This window comes from Atractosteus spatula, chromosome 5 (assembly GCF_055471065.1).
Source record: "Atractosteus spatula isolate fAtrSpa1 chromosome 5, fAtrSpa1.hap1, whole genome shotgun sequence".
NCBI classification, from domain to species: domain Eukaryota; kingdom Metazoa; phylum Chordata; class Actinopteri; order Semionotiformes; family Lepisosteidae; genus Atractosteus; species Atractosteus spatula.
The window spans coordinates 31854511-31872083 of record NC_142710.1 but is presented as its reverse complement, the minus strand read 5'-3'; the positions used below and the strand labels follow the sequence as shown (position 1 = coordinate 31872083).

Sequence of the window (17573 nt, the reverse complement as noted above, 5' to 3'; positions counted from 1 at the left end):
AATAAATAAACAAATCCACGTCCTTCAATCATTCAAACATGAATACAAAAGCAATGAATAAATAAAAAGGGCTTTTATAAAATTAACCCAAAAAGGACAGGAGTATTGAAGTAGTTTTTATTTTTATTTTACTGAATAGGTTAACAAAAACAACAACAGAAAACTCCTTCACACTTAAATAATCCAACACACAATACTCAGAACATTCCTTAAAGTGCCCAACAGTCAAACTGACTGATCTCCATGCCTGCTTTCTTTTAATACAGGAGAGCAGTCACAAGGCACCATATGGATGTTTTATGATTGCCCATTCTAATAATAAACTTAATACGAAAGCCCCTACGGCAGAGACAAGAGAGAATGGGATTTTATTTAGAGGCTATTTCCAGAAGCTCAGCAAGGACTGCTGGCAAATGCCAGGATTTATATTAGAAGGTTTTTACTGGCGGTACCACTCGTACCTCACATTTCCAATTAGCTCTTGTCATAAGCAAAGCAATACTTCCAATGGAATTAGGTGTCAAATCAAGATATGTTTTGATGAATAAGCTATTGCCCAGAACAATAGTATTTTCAAAAGTTTCTATGAACATTATACAAATTTAATGGAACTTAAAAGTTTTATCATGGGAAAAGTAAGGCCATGAATCACATAGGCTTATATATTCACTTATTTCTGTTATGCAAGATTTGTGCTGTTTACAGGTTAGGATTACAATTCCCACAAGTTTGGCTAAAGATCAAAGACCTTTATCATATGATACCAATTTATGAGAATAATAAGGGTTTCAGTTACTTGAGTGCATTACATTCCAATTAATCAAAAGAGCATAAGATAGTGATAGAGCACTGTGGTGCCATAAACGGGATTCTCTTACAGAAGCTGTTAAATCAGATTTTACAGCACGAAGAAGACAGTTTGAACCACTGTCATTGCTCTGCTTGTGTGAAAAGACCTTCTCACATACACACAGGGCTGCTCTGTTTGTTCCTAATTTAGAAATGTGTTAGCACAACACTACTTTTTAACTGCCCTTGACACCACTGTTTGTACTCCTTACTGGCAATATTTGTACATTAATTTATGCTACTGAACAAAAACCCTACTAAAGCATTGCTGTGTTGATTTACAACAGGGAATTTAAATGTTGTTATTTTAAAACTATTTTAAATCATAGAAGTACTGTAGTGCAAAATCATATTTGTACTGTAGCACTAAAGGTGATGAGAATAAGCCCTTCTATCTCTGGTACAGCTGAGAAAATATGAATACTTCTTTTGGATTGTTGTCTTAAATCACAAGCATTTTCCTTCACCTCTCCGATATGTTTCTTTATTCAGATGTTACCTGTCTTACACAAAAGTGTACATAAAGTACATTTCACTGGTTTTCTTTTATTTTCATAGCACTCCATCAGTGTTATTTAACTCTGTCATGTTTTGTGTATTATTAGTAACCACACACAATACAGTGAATTTGTTTTTGATTAACAAAAAGCTGCTCTGTACAATTTGGCACATTATGCTATGTGAAAACATTTATTAACAAGTAGATTGTGGCCTGGTGTAGATGTCAAGGACTTTTCACTTTCTGTGTCTAAAGATGGCTTCCCAAAGGCCTATTAGCATTTATAACTCCAATGCCTGTAAACATTTACTCATTTGAACACATGTGATAAAAATCATTGATTGCAGCAGTTGAGCACTGCCTTCTCAGTCTGTCTGTAGTAAAGAATGACTTCATGCAAAGCATTACTGTGAGTGTGGGACATTACAGGCACACTAATCCCTCGGACAAAAGTGCTCCTGACTGGGTAACCTCAGAACACTGACAAAGTCTGTTTATAACAAGTTGTGGAGAAAGTTAAAGACATTTTACAGTCTGCTTAACATAGTTTAGATGTTCTTTACCTTTTCCACAAATATTTTAAACGTTAAATTTAAAACAAATTTAAATCTGTTACTACAAAGAAAACTTGAAGACTGCAATGCCGAGATGAGACTGCGCCCTGAAGTTAGCAAAGCAAGTGGAGCAAACTGACTGAGAATAACACAAATCTCTACCCAGAGCTAACTGCACTCACATAGGGTTTAAAAACATAACAAACAGAATGCTAGAATGTATTGCTGTAAAGAATTCATCTGAAATCAAATATTTGTATCTTCAGGAAGCAACATCTGCCAAAGGAAAGAAAAAAACAAAACTCCAAGTGTTAATATGCTTTGTAACAGCTACATTCTGTACAGTTTGCAGTGAATGTAACCTGCATTAACAGACACTAAAAAAAGATAAAACTACAGTACATCCAAAATATGTCTCAAGGTAGTGGCTTTTTAATAAAGGCCATTTCTTGACTCTTCAGTTTCGGAAATAATGACGTTCCTTTTACAGTTATCTCTTTCATTGATCTAACCACGATACTCCCAACAGTAAAAAGTTTTCATTACTTTGCGAAGTGCTCTTGTTGATACAAATATTAACTTCCTTCCCAGTCATCTACAAGATGGCGTAACACAACTGCCGTTAAAGTCCTTAAGGCATGCATTTTATAAGTTCATTCAAAACTACAGGAATATAAGTGATTTAGAGCAGCAAATTGTCTGTTTGTCTGTGCTTTTCTTTTTATTTCCAGCTTCGGCAGTGCTGTTAGGAGATCTCCTTCTCCATTGTGGCATCCACGTGACCAATTCTGTTTGATTCCCCTTTGCTTGGGGGGCTACTGCCTTCCACAGAGCCCTCACTAACGGACTGTGGGCCTTCACAATACTTCTGCTCCTCGCCAATCAGCTCGAGTCCTTCCAAAATGTTCTGCACCTTGCGGACCCCATCTCTCCTTGCCTGCCTCACATCATCCCGCCCTTCAGGGTCAACAGAGTCCAGGGCTAGCAGTTCTTTTGTTAAAAGCTCTTCCAGAATCAGGTACTTTTTGTCGTTCTTCTTCCCATCAAAATATTTGACCTCCTCTTCTAACTTCTGCACCCTCTCCACAATCTGCTGAACTTTGTCCAGGCCTGGGTGTCTTGGAGGTAATTCCACTGATTCCTCCATCTTCTGTGGATGAACCTCTTCTGGCACTGGCCTTATTTCTTGGGGTTCAGATTTTACTGGCACTTGGACTTTGACCTCTGTCTTCTCTTGTTTCTCAGGAGGCTGTCTTGCCTCAGCATCTCTATGGACTGCCTGGGCAAACCCATGAGGCATTTCAAATCCTGGTGGGCTGCCATGCTCCTCCTGGTACAATTTAGGAGGAGACTCCTGCTGTACAATATGTTGTTGAACCTGAAGAAAACAGAATTTATTTATTTTACTTTTTACAATCTGTTGACCTCCGATTGTTTGGTGAAATCTAATTACAAGGATACCAGTTTATTACAAATGTTACAAATATATGTCAAGGCAAAAGGATAATCTAATGAGTAAAAGCACATTCAGGAAAACCAAATCATAAGAGCAAAACAGTGGCACAGGGATAGTATGGTAACAATACGAAATGTTTTTTAAAGTTTAAGGAGAAGGGACAGACTCCTAAAATAAATTTTATTTTACAAAGCTCCTATGTAAGGTGTTATAATTTGGTCAATGAAAATGTTTTCCAGGCACTCGATTTGACTCTGGGACAACAAATTCACCTGTATCAAGGCAACCGTGCAAGAAACGTCGCTTTTCAACATTCTGAGACTGGTTTTCATAATTGGTTTAACCAATTAGTCATTCTAATTCTGTACCTGTGGACGCTCTCCCATGACCTGAGCCTTGACAGGTGACTGGGCTCTGGCGTGGGGGGGAATCTGCACGGGAGAGGCCTCGTGGCTTGGCCTGTCGCGATTGGAATGGGCAGGGGCTGTGTGGACAGTCCATTCTTCTGGCTGGATTCGGGAGAAGGCTGGCTGGTAGTCCATGTGAGAGGGACGCTGGGGGTGGACAACAGGCGTGGGCGGGGCCTGGGAACGGACCGTTGCCCCCTCGTGGATCACGGGTATGGGGATGTAACCAGGCTGAAGCTGGGGCCCACTGCTTCCTGGCCGGGCAGGCTGGTGGCCAGGAGCCGTGTGGGAGCACGAGGTCTGGGGAAGGTGCTGATGGTGGACATGGTGAAGGGTCTGAAACTAAGACAAGAAGAGCAGCACATTAAGAGAGCCATTTTGTGGTAAGAGAGAGCATATACAGCTAACAAATCTGGATCTGCGTAAGCTCTACCTAATCATTTTCAATTGTTCTGACACTTTTATGAGTGTGTCCTGAAACAGACAAAGTAGCTTTGAGTAGGTCTTATTAAACAAGTACTCTCTGTGGTAGGTTAGCTTTTAACTGTTGCATATTTTCTGTAAAACCTATTTGAAGAGAGCTGGTATTTTGTTAGAGAGGAAACTCAGACTAAATCTGGATCACTTAACACTAAGATAATAAAATATTGCCATATACTGCTTACAGCTACATTATATGCCATAACTCTCAAATAAATTGCTCTAGAGAAACACACTGCATGTCTTACCATTATTATTTGGAGACCAAAGGCAAATCAGACTCATGATCTAAAAAGGATATTTCATAAAAAATAAAAATATAAAATAAACCCCTCCAAAAATAACTGTTTTTAAAACGCTTCTAAGTGGCTTCTGTGGTGTGCATACCTAGAATGTAGCAGTGAGTCCCTAATGCAAAACAGACAAGTGTGACGATGAAGAACAAATTACCTCAGGTGCCTGTGAGACAGGTGAAGACGACAAGCCTTGCCCACAGTGTGGATCACTCGGACAGTCCTCTGCTGGGAGCCTGATGGGTGACTTGGGTCGCCCTGTGTGACCTGGTGTGGGAGAAGGCACCCGCCCCTCGGTCCTAACCCTCTGCATGGGGGCAGGCTGGGGATAGGAGTAGTATGGGTGTTGCTGCTGCTGCCTGGGATCCACGTTGTCATGAACAACGGGGATGGGGATGTATCCTGGCCGAAGGTTTGGGTATTTCACCTCCCTCTGATACTGCTTCTGAGGCTCCTGGGGAGACAGCTGTGAAGCCAGACAGGGGCCGTTCGAAGAAGCCTGGGCATCCTTGAAGAAAGACCATCACATGAAATAATTTTAGAAAACCTTTTGCCTTAAAAGCACTGGGAGCCACATCTTAATATGTGAGAATATGACCCATGAGCCCACTTCGAATATCTTCCAAGACTTTGAGAGTTTAAAATCTACACACCTCAAAACACATTAGGCCACATTCATAAAACCTCAATGTCGGGCTAATTTTACCATCCATTTTTTGATATACAAAACAAACTCGATGTTACAAAATTAGAACGTCAAAATTAGAAAATTAAAATATCAAATAATAATAGTAACTATCAAATTAATCTATCAAATCTCCTGAAAGACCTGTCACTTTCTGTGTCATTTTCTCAGTGTAAATTTGGAAACAAAGGTAAATGTTTTATGATGTTTTAAAATGTTTATGCCCATTGCTTTTTAATTTTTTTATTGATCTTTTTCATTGTTACATGTTACATCCAACCATTTTCTAAGATCTTTATATAATACAGGAACACAGAGATATTCTGGCAAGCAACAGGTGCAAAGTGGGATACACCCAGGATAGGAATCCAGTCCATCACAGGACACACACAGACACTAAACTGACTGGTAATATGTTCAGGCAACACAAAAAGATTGTCATGAGTTCCTTCTTATTTTGTAACATTTTTTCTAAATTTAAATTTAGCAGAATATCCTATAATGTTAACATAATTTTCAGACTTACCTAAAAACAACGTTACATGACCTGTCTGTACCAATGTATGAAATTCTTAAAGACAACATTTGGGCTTTATCATGCTAGGAGCGATAATTTCAGACAGAATAATCCATGAGAAAAATTTTCAGTGCTCTCATGAATTAAAAATGTACGGAGATGTTAGGGAGCTTTACTGAAAAGTTTAAGACAGCTTGCATATCTGACAAGTGCCACAGATATCACTTTGTCAACTTATAGTTCTCTATTATGACCTCCATTTTTCCCACCTCTTATAATTTGATAGTATTTTTCAAGGACCTGCAGAAAACCATTAGTTTCTATGGTAACAGCAATGGAAAAATAATACTTAAACTGCAGAAAACAAAAATGGACTGTGTGAATGAATTACAGAAAGCTCCCTTTATTGAATAGAAATGGCTTATTTTCAGGAAATTGCTTAATGTAAAAACTACAGCTTGTCAAAAGACTTGCTCCTGAAAACAAATGTGGTGTTGAAGGAAGGAGCCAAGTTGACACAATCAACATTTTAATGTGAATACATCTGTAATATTCATTACAACAACTGTCCAGGAAATCCACAACAGATATAAAAGTTTAGATTGCCCACATACAGTAACAAACTTCTTAAATGATAGCTTTACTGTTCCTGTGACACAAAACCTAAAACATTTCAACAGAAGACTATTATATTAGTAGAAAATGCAATTAGAAAATGTAATAACCTAACAAGAAACATATAAGAGAACTTGAATCAATATCAATACATGTCTGTGGATTTCTTTTTAAACTAAACCCCTTTGTTAGAGATGGAGATTGATTTTTGTCTTTTTTGCAAAATTACTTAACCTTCCATTATTATATACATCCCAAAAAAACAACAAAGTGTGCTTCCAGACAGTAGCATGAACTGATGGCCTTTAGGTTTAAGTTGTTTACGTTCTGTATGTGTGTATTGAGGTGGTAGACATACTTCTCTTACATTCATTTAAAAATATCATTCTTTACAATAAAAGGTTAATAGGCTGAAGTTCCTTTTTTATTTAAAAATTAAGAACTCCCACACAAATAACTGAACACATTCCAGAATCACAGGAAGAGTCAGCCTTTAATCACTTTTTTTGTCTTTTTTTTTTAGACTACAGGGAATCATGCCTCATATCAAAGTGTGCCTTGCAATTCAATCAGATCTGGAGAGCTTAACAAAGTCATTGATTCAAAGCTTCTTTTTTCCCAGAAAGATAAAACCCATTCTGTTATGCAAGATAAATACAGAAATTCAGTTTATCATTTTGGATGGCAAATTTCTTATTTTATAGCATGTACTGTAATAATGCAAATATTATTTTCAGGTAAAGGCATAAATGATTTCTGTTACTGCCCATTTCTTAGTTCTTTCATGATAACTTATGATGATAGCACAAAATATATTGTAATTACTTAAAATATTAAAATATTAAAATGATGTACCGAGATATATCAACTGAGAACAAATAGTTGTGGACAACAAAGATTGAAATAGAAATGCATTTATAGTGAAGGAAATTTACTAGACCTTGCTCTACAGCTGCTTTTGGGCCCATAGACATCTTCTTGGCTAAACGTCCAGAGCCTTAATCACTACTACCCCAGTATGTTTTTAAATAAAACGACAAGGAACATTTTATTATTTAAAGTCCTGGTTTCACATCAGTCTTCATGCTGAAGTGAGACATTAAGTTATCAGAGATGATAACTATTTGAGATTATTGCTTTTTCAGCACTGTTGTATATAAAATAATTAGTATTATTTGTACCAAGAAGCCTGTCATTGTTTTCCACTTTTTCACTTTCGGAGAAACTTTGCTTTCTATTTCGGACACTGTTGCCTTTTTGGATGTAGCTCTTAGTACTTTGATGGTCCAGCAATGATCTGCTGCTCTGCTCTTCTTCCTCTGAGTCTGGCCAATTGTCCTTTCACTGTCTTCACTATCTTATGAAGCCACATGCTTTTGGTCACCCTGTAACCTGTTCATTTCTTTTTCCATCTTGCCTTTCACATACTTGTTTGGGTCTCTCATTTTTGTATTCAGGGTGCAGGTTTAACAACTGTATGTTACTAAAGACAGCACACGCTGGTCAAAGATTTTAAGGCACAATGACAAATTCCCCTTTCTAAATCATACTGAATCTCCAGGCCATTTTTGTGCTCTCTTTTATCCTGGACATCTGGTTTACAGCTCTTGATTTCAATTGACTCAAAAACATACAATTAAAGAGCTCTTCAAGTTTGATCCAACTAAATTAATTCTATATAAAATATAAACATGAGAACTGTTCCAGTACTTAGTTTTAGTAAATTGAAAGGAAGGCTTCTGAGGAAGTGCAAAATTAATTTTAGTGCATATGATCATAAAATAGATTAAAGTATAATTGCTAAAACAGTGAATCACTACTGAATGCTACTAAAAAAAATCCTTTTATGTTTCTGAAGAACATCCTAAACACCTACAGTAAAATAACATATTCATAATCCAATTTAAATTACTGTCAATAGTTTGCTTGAAACACCTACAGTAAATCTATTGTACTGTTCCTTACTGCTTTTTCTATTCTGTTGCTCAGGGAAACACTTCCAATTAAACATTTTCTTAGGGTGATCTGGCACACAGCAATGCTTGATGTAGTGTATTTAATTTAGTCTGAATATATTTCAGTACATCTGTTCAACCTTTCCCTGTTCCGAATGACATCAGAACATCCAAAGATGCTGCATAGAGACACTGGCTTTTCCGCCTCTCACAAGAAAAATGAGATCACAACCGGATCTTAAAGGAACAGTTTATCTTGTCAGGATTCCCCTGTTACTTCATTTCAGACTTGGTGCACATCTAGCCGATTCTGCCAACAGTGGCTCTGTAAGAACGGGATTTCAATTTCAACTCAAAATGCTTTATTCATCACGTAGCCCAACATGTAACCTTGTTGATCTTATCCCCTTGCACCTTAGTCCCTAATCAGCTGTCCAAATGCTTTTTGAAAACTTATTTGCACCGCAATTGTTTGTGAATAATATATGTAGGGACAACATATGACAGCTATACATAAGACAGAGACTATTGAACAAAAGAAATAAAAAGGAAAACAAGAACAACTTGCATTAACAGCTACTCTCCATTATATGCTGAAATCCCATCTGTATCCATGTACTTATCAAGGTGTTGGTCCCCACAATAACAGGTAAGAGTTCACTGGTTACACAGACTATATAGTGCAATGCAATGGAAGACAGTATGTAGTCAGTTCCAAACCCAAAATGGTGAAACTAAAATAACTAGAATCAAATGAATTCAAAGCTCTAAAAATATTTAGCATAAGAAACACAGGTCTCTGGAATTTTATCAAGCTTTAAAAACCATGCTCATCATGCTTATGATGACAGAAGTGTAGTCTTTTAGTCTACAAATATCCTTATCGTCCTTATCAATGTATTAGCATTGCATTGCAACATTTCAATTTTTTCTGTTATTATGAACTTGAAGCATGCACTGCCATTTTGGACAACATCATGTTCACTGGCTTACACTACAAGAAACATCTATTCTTGAGACAAATCTCACAACAGCCATGTTATATTACTCTATTAAGAAAGACTGATGTAAAAGATTACTGAGTCAATTATAACTTTCATTATTCGACATTCTTATTTACATGGGTTCAGGTGTGGAACTGTGTCAGCATGCGTTAGATGCAAAGACAAAAATAAAGGTTAATTCCAAGCTGAAAAGGAGAAAGTAGTAGCTTTTACTTTTCACAGTGCGATTGACTTTTTCTTATTCTTATTTACATTTTGATTTTACTGTCTTTCCTGATTTCAGGTTATTTCCTGATATTGACATTGCTTATAATGGCTCATTACTAAATTACATTATACAGAACACACACTAGATGCATGTACTGTAAGTTAAATAAATAAAGTGTAATACATTCCTTGACTTGAGTTTCAATCATGTTGGGGCCTACAGAATAAAATGAAATTCAAACGTGTTTCAGCCTGCAAGATTAGCAAGTCCTCGCTTATCCACAGAGGTCTGCATTTCATAAAAAGGCTTTAAGATGCTGAAAAAATTATAAGCAATGACTGTTCCCACACAACTGTGAGTCCTGTGCAGTCAATGGAAACTCTCAGGGTCAGCCTACATATCCAAGCCATCATATCACTGGCTTGTTGGAAATAGGTGCTACATTTGCCTAGCAACAGCATCAGTCACAACAAAACAACAACAGAGAGCTCCCCATTTCAAGCAATAATAAACTCTATCATATGACAATAAAGAAAATACAGATATAGCAAATCTTTCTTCAAAAATTTTAGCACTTCATTTCAGCTGTACTGAAATAATATAAGGACAAGAGAAATCAATTTCCCTCTTACACTGATTTCTTTCTTGTATAAGTCTTATGACTCTTAGGCCTTATTTGGGACAATGGTATCTATGGTAAGGCACTTTCCCAGAGTAATGAGAAACAGCACAGAACAGAATTCATAGAATAAACTAGTCAATTACAAGGTGATTCATCGCTTATTGTCAGACAAGTTCATTTGCAGTTTTCTTTGGAAATGAAGAGGTGGACTTTTAAGCAGCTCGTTTGGTAGCAGAAAGTGCATTGAGACATTCAAATTCAGAAAACCCAAACAAAAACATATGAATACAGAATTTCATGTTTATATGTATAATGCCAACACTATTCCTTAGAAAAAAGCAAATCAAATTAAGGTTTTAGACAGAAAGATAAAGAAACTCCAAGCATCTTCCATAGTCTGTCTTTCCATTCCTGTACAAAAATACCGTTCAGAAACTAAAACAGCCCTGTGATCTGCTTACAAGCTCTTGCCGATAAGTTTAACTCACTTGAATTATTCAATAGTAAATGAATTTGTTTACACTAATAAGTAAAATAAACTCTAAATTCCACAGTATGTGCATAATATGTTCCATCTATCACAGAGTAGAAACACCACAGCTAAAACAGTCATGCCCCTGGGTGGGAGAGAATACATATTATAGCGACTGGGCCTACACAACCGTCAGTTGCCATGGGAACCCAAGTTTATGGGTTCTCAGACGAAAAGGCCTGATACAGAAGGAGGCAGCAATATGATGTTGCACACAATCACAACATTGAAAGAAAACAACGTACTCCCACAAACTGAAGTTTCAATGAGAAAACTGGGTCAATTAATTTTTTATTGTTTTTTTGTAAAGATTTCATGATGCATGTGCTAACATGACAAAAATATACTCATAATATGGCATTGTATAGACTAAAAGATGGCAATCATATTAAGGTTAAGAGGCTCCCTTTGCATTAATATGTCAATAAACTGTGGAGTGTAGAAACCAAGACTTTCTGCTTTTAAAATAATAAGAAGAACCTAACTAAGCTAAAAGAGAAGCTTTAAACATTTAAAAAACAATCTAGTAGTGGCAGGGGAATGTGCCGAGCTGACTGCAATCCTGTGATCTTTACACATTCCCACAAAGACACAGAGGGCGTATTTAAATGCAGCATGAAACTGTTCTACACCATTTTTCTGCTTTTAGCTTTCCAGTACCTCAGGCGGTGATTTTCCATTGCTTTTTGAGCACTTTGTGCTAATATAGCATTTGTTATTAAAGATACAATTCTATGTAAAGCTCTGTGTTTATATCACCAGAGAACAGTAGGTCTTCAATACTGGTGCTGTCACATTTTTCACAAGACTGGGAAACACCTATGTGTTTTTGATCAACATATCTTCATCTGCTCAATTAAGACAACTGTGGGCTGGAAGGTCAGAAGGTCATTTGGTCAAAATGATTTCAAAGTTATTTAATTTAACCATATACTTGCTTAACTGATCACCAAGAAACTGATCCATATCTTTAAAAACTGGCAATTTTATGGTGACCTATAAATGCCACTGGACTGGGAGCATTCCAGGTCTAGGATAGGAGACCGCTTAGCAGTTAAAGCTTTTTCTGTTGGGATCCTCTTTTGCCATTTCTTTGAACAGCACTATTAACACACCAAAGTGACAACTGCTTAGGGCTTAGGGGAAAACCGCAATGGACTTTTACTAGGCTTGCTTTTTATATTTTTAGCCTCGATTTTCTGACTATTCTGAGAGAATTACTTTTTGTAAAAATAATTAGAAATTTAACAAAGAGTTTAAAATACATCCTAAAAAGTACCTCAGAAGCTAAGAAAAACCTAAGAACAAGAAAGAAGCAGATCTCCAGTTTTTGGACAGTTCAAAACATTGTTGTTTTCTTATGAAAAGACATGTATATGCTTAATGCTCTCATTTTCAAGAATCAATGTTTAGATCATGTTTTGCACATCCTTCTTCACAGCACAGTGCACTGCAAGCCAACTTGCTTTGTTTTTGTGAGTGATAGACTATGTTATGCTTGTAATTGGACCTCTCCCTCTGCCCCTCCTGGGCAGCACAAAGAGTAAACTGTCACAGAGGAATAGAACAATGCAGTCATAAAATAATCAAAAACACTGGGGCTAAAGTCCCTGACATTAACCCATGCACTGGACCTTCGGTTGTTTTAAAGTTTTAGATGTATTTTGGTAATGACTGGCTTCTATTTACTGTAGACTGTACTGAAGCATAGAAGCTCTATTTAACTCATAATCTTTTAACTGTAAATCTTTAGTCTTGTGCCTGTCCTGGACTTTAGCTAGTGTTTAATCACTAGCTGGAAGGCTTTTTCAAAAACGTAGTTAAATTCCAGCAAAAGGACTTGTGCTTTCCTCTTACTAGGTCTTTATTACATGTCTGGAGAAGACATCCGTTTGAAAATACAAATGTTCTATCCTAATGCTGTTTAAGTGCAAAATGCATATTTTAATTACATTTCCAAGTTTTAATTATATGAAACAATTATGGCAGTACTTTCTTCAAAGGTTGCATATCCAAGGATAAGCAGGGTGTTGCCACATTCATTTCATTTTCAAACTCATTTTCAGCCTAGCAGTCACTCTGCGCCAAACAATATCATTACATAAATTTATGTTTACCATTTCTGGGTGCAATTAAATCATTGTGTTTAATTAGTTCAGAGACATTACCGGCATCATCTGCCAATTTTTATATGGTATCCAGCACCACCAAATTACACAGTAGTGTGCCCACAGATGAGACAAGATCACAGGCCTTAAGCTAATGTCAGAGCAGCAGTCAAAAACATATTTTACTTTTCCACTCTTGAAAAACGTGGAGCTTATAATATTACACAAGTAAAAGAAGAATTATAGAGATGTCAAGCACAACAGATCAATTTCTAGCTCTTTACATTAATTCTCCAAAAACACTGAAAACCATACCTTTTATATGTTGTGTATACAAATATGTGTAATGTAGATTTTTCATCAACACCTTATGCATGGGATTGACGCAGTGTGTACATGGTGCCTAAAAGTTTTCAGTATAGTGCGGACCTGGAGACATTATTATAAAGGTCTACATATGTTAATACACAGGTTAAATATACGGTGTGGTTAAAATAAATGTATTCCCTTAAGATTTTATTATTTAACATAGACATATTTGACCTTCACCTAGTTCTAATAGAAGTAAACATAACCTCATTTGTCAAATAACACAATAATTCCACTTTGTTATTATTTATTTTTACAAAATCAGCCATCATTTAGCAGCAGTAACTTGAATTAAATGCTTCCTGTAAGAGTTGATCAGTCTCTCACATTGCCCGGGAGAAATTCTGGCCCACTCTTCCTTATAAGACTTGGCCATTCCAAAATCCTGAATTTCTTCTTTCTGAGCCATTCTCTTATAACTTTGCTTGTGGGTTCTATATCATTGTCCTGTTCTATGAGCCACTTTTGGTTTAGCTTTAGACGTCAGACAGATCGTCTCACAGTTTCCTCTGGAATACTCTGGTATACTGTAGAATTCATATCAGACTAGGTGATAGCAAGTCGTCCAGGTCCCAAACCATTACCCTCCCACCACCATGCTTAATGGCTGGTATGAGGATCGTCTGGCCAAAACCAAACACTGCCTTTCGCCAAACATGTTTTGCTTTATGCACAAACAACGCCACTTTTGACTCATCTGTCTGGAGCACACTCTTCCAGAAGTCTTGTTTTTTCATTCAGGTGCTGTGCAGCAGTCTTCTTACATTGCAGAGGTTTCCTTCTTGCTATCCCTCCATGAAAGCTATTCGTATTCACTCTGTTTCTAATGGTGGACTCATGAGCTCTACCACAGCAAGAAATCCCTGGATGTATCCATGGGCATCAAACTATCAGATCTTGGAGAGAATTAGGTAGAACAAACTCCTGGGTAGATTGAAAACAGTCTTAAATTTTCACCATCATTTCATTCATGATCTTTCTTATTGTGGAATGATGGACTTTATACTGTTTGGAAATGACTTTGTAACCCTTCTCAAACTGATAAGTAACAACAGTTCTTTCATAGATTTCTTTTGATCTGGGTATAATGTTACCATGAACTTTAGTGCTAAAAACTGATGAAGTTTCTGATTTAATATACAGGTAAAAATCACTTTCAGTTGGTCAATTAATCATTTGCACATGTTTTGGCGCACCTGATTTTACAGTAGATACCCTCTTAATTCTTAATCGTGATGGTAGAGAAATGGTAACTTACTTTTTCACACAAAGATACTGAATGTTGGCTGATTATTTTTTTAAATAAACAACGACAAAGTTACATTTTTGTTAAATGCATTTGATTTTATCTACTATTAAGACTTGGTGAGAACTAGGTAAAGTTAAAAAATGTCTAAACGTGTTAAACCTTAAAATCTTAATGGCATGTACTTACTTTTTCTCCACACTACATAAGGCAGTCGAAGTATTTACAGATGGACACTCATGAAATTTTGTATTTTAGCCTTATGCACTTTTAGCTTTGCTTAGTTTTTTTTTACTTTGAAAATTTTTGCCATACTTCCATAAATACTTGAAAACTTTTTTTTTTAGTAGGAGTGAAAAGCAAAGACAACCTCTGAACTCTTGCTGACATGTACATATACCACCACCATTGCACCAATTTTATCTCCTGACAGCTGTTTCTTTCGAGCAGATTCTCAGTGTCACTAACTTTGGACAACTGCAAGTGTCGACCTTATAAATGCAAGATGCCAACTGGCTGGCTCTGTGTCTACCATCTAAAATCTTTCAACATGCCTAGACACTGGGAGAAAGCTCTAATTTTCTATAGCTGTTTACAGAGGTTCAAATTTGCACTTAACGAGAATGGGCATATTGCTCATATGAATTGTTTTGTGTATCTTTCTTAAACCTTCCTATATTTCCTCATTTATTGCTGGGAGACCAACAGAGATTTAATATATCTGACAATGAAACTTCACAATACATTAAGCTGCGCAGAAGTGATTTATTTTTCTAGAACGCCCCATCCCTTTTAAGGGAAACTTTTAGGCAAGGAGGAAAATGTTTATACTAAAGCTTACACGGAGATCAAAGTCTGTGAATCTCACGTTGCTCATGTAATAAGAAGCTTTAAATAAACATTGTGAAAAGGTCCAAATACTGAATGGAATGGCTTCACATAGAACTGCAGTGCGTCATACACACAAAACAGCCTCTGGATCTTGACACGGGAATATTAAAGGGCATCAGCAGTATCGCTCTCCACCCGTACAATGCTGTCAAGATGCATGTTCATCCACACTATTCATTTTCATGGAAAACTATCAAACTGCATATCTGGTAGATGTATTCTGTCGTCCACGTATTCTGGATTTGTTCCAATATAAGAAATCCCTGCGCAGGAGCAAATTAAATAATTCTCGCTTCCATAATAGTATCCTAACTCGTTTGTTAAAATTGGAAGGTGCTCTTGATCAAATCCGTTGTGATTTGTAGCTCAGACGAGATGAAATGATACCGGAATCCGTAGTCATAAAAAGTAAATGAATTAAACGGGTTTCGGGGAGCTCACAAATTATGTCGGCATCACGACCACACAAATTACAAACTTCCAACGTAATCACGCACATTGCTGCATCTGGTATATTATTCACACTGTTATTCGCCTACCTTTTTCACGTCGTGTCTAGGGTCGTTCCAGGTGGTTGTGCGGTTGTTATGATCCACGAAAAAGGGCCATCCTGTTTGAGGGTCAATTTTAATTTCCCAGCCAGGGGGCAATGGGTCGTTAGTAGACATCTGTACCATTGGTGACTGTGTCTTCATGCTATAAAAGCTTCTTGGTTGCGTGAATTGTGCCATTATGCCCTGCCGAGTACCTCCTTTATAGAATCTGTTGGGTGACGTGTTGAAAGGGGTTGGAAATGTCTGGAATTAGCCCGGTCAACTCTGAGACCAAAGTTCTGAGGATAGCTCCGGGAGCCTTGGAAAGTTCTGGCTATATCGAGAGAGAATGTGCGCCACACAAACAGCTCCTCCTTGAGTCATCATCAGCCAGTTGCTGTCAGCACAGGGTTGCAGCGCTCATGCTGTGCAAATGTGCACATGTGCACTTCATGTTCCAGTGAAGCTCTGTGGTGCCCTGAAGCCCTGGACATTCTTGTCTACAATCCCAGGCGCCGTAACTTGCATTCCAGATAACAGTATATCCTGGACTAACAGACATGCTCCTTTGACACCTGCATCTCTCCGTGCTGATCTCGCGGGTATAAAAGCGAGATGCTGCTTTTTTAGTAAGAATTCAAGACAGTCTGTTTCCAAGCAACACCAAACTTGCCTCTTCTGTGGCAGAGCCTTGCAGTTGACTTAGTAAGTGTCGTGAATAGGAGGAGGAGAAAAATACGTACTGTTAACGTCCTTCGAAGATTATTTGTGAGGCATTCCTTAGATGTTAAATTACAAATTGAGCGTGTAAATTTACACCCACATTAGCTACCGCATTAACCCTTTCCACATGAACGCACCCTCTTCAAAGAATCTAAATATAATCGTAAACGCAATTAAGGTAGTGTTAAACGCAAAATGTTAAATTATATTCGAATATCTCATCAATTCTAAATCAATAAGATTGATGTGTGTAAACCTATAGTTTATAAAGAACATAATTCTGTCAAACGCACGGAAATGTTAAATTACTTCACTTGTTTAGCTGAAAATACTAGATTATTATGTGTTTTTGAGTTTAGCTTCTAGTTTTACGATAAATGCCTGTGACACACCCAGTTACACTAAGTGTGTATTTTTTTAAAAAAGACAAAGCCGAATAAAAAAACACCATGCAGAGTGGAGAAGTAACCACCTAACATTTTGAGTGACAAACTTCATACTGACGAAACGAGTATTTGTGTTTCTGCTCTTGAGTTTTGTACATGGTTGCTGTCGACTTGAATATTTTCTAAACACTGAACCCTAATATTTAAATACAAATTTACTAATACTAGTATTAAAATACTAATGTAGATGTCCACATATCACTTTTCAGTCGCAGATGAAATCTAATCAACGACCAGTACAGATAAAACAAGGAAAACTCATATACCTAAAGTTAAACGTCTGAAAGAGGCTTGAAAAGGAAATAGTTTCTTATAGAGGACATTACATGTCCTTATATATATAAAGAAGATCTGTGAAGCTTGTACGTTAAATGTGAATTTGCCCTTTTTAATATTTCAGCGGTTAAATGTCCCAAATGTTTCCAGACAGAAAGGTGACGTCCCATGTGTGGAATGAAGATCAGACATTTGAACTCATTGCATAAAATACAAAAAAAATCCAAAACATTCTGGCTTTAAAGTCAGGTCCTATCAATTTACCAAAAAAAAGGGCTATGACACACTGTACAATTAAAAGAGGA

At 37.0% G+C, this 17573-nt stretch overlaps 1 protein-coding gene across 1 annotated transcript; it reads right to left on the bottom strand.

Moving 5' to 3' along the window:
• Nucleotides 1–106: 106 nt before the first annotated feature.
• On the bottom strand, nt 107–16158 carry bag3 (BAG cochaperone 3). The gene is made up of 4 exons (XM_088917829.1): nt 15830–16158; nt 4696–5046; nt 3727–4107; nt 107–3280 (listed from the first exon to the last, which is right to left on the bottom strand). The coding sequence occupies exons 1-4, from the start codon at nt 16019–16021 to the stop codon at nt 2648–2650; spliced, it is 1557 nt and encodes a 518-aa protein (XP_088773955.1). The 5' UTR covers nt 16022–16158; the 3' UTR covers nt 107–2647.
• Between the last annotated feature and the right edge of the window lie 1415 nt (nt 16159–17573).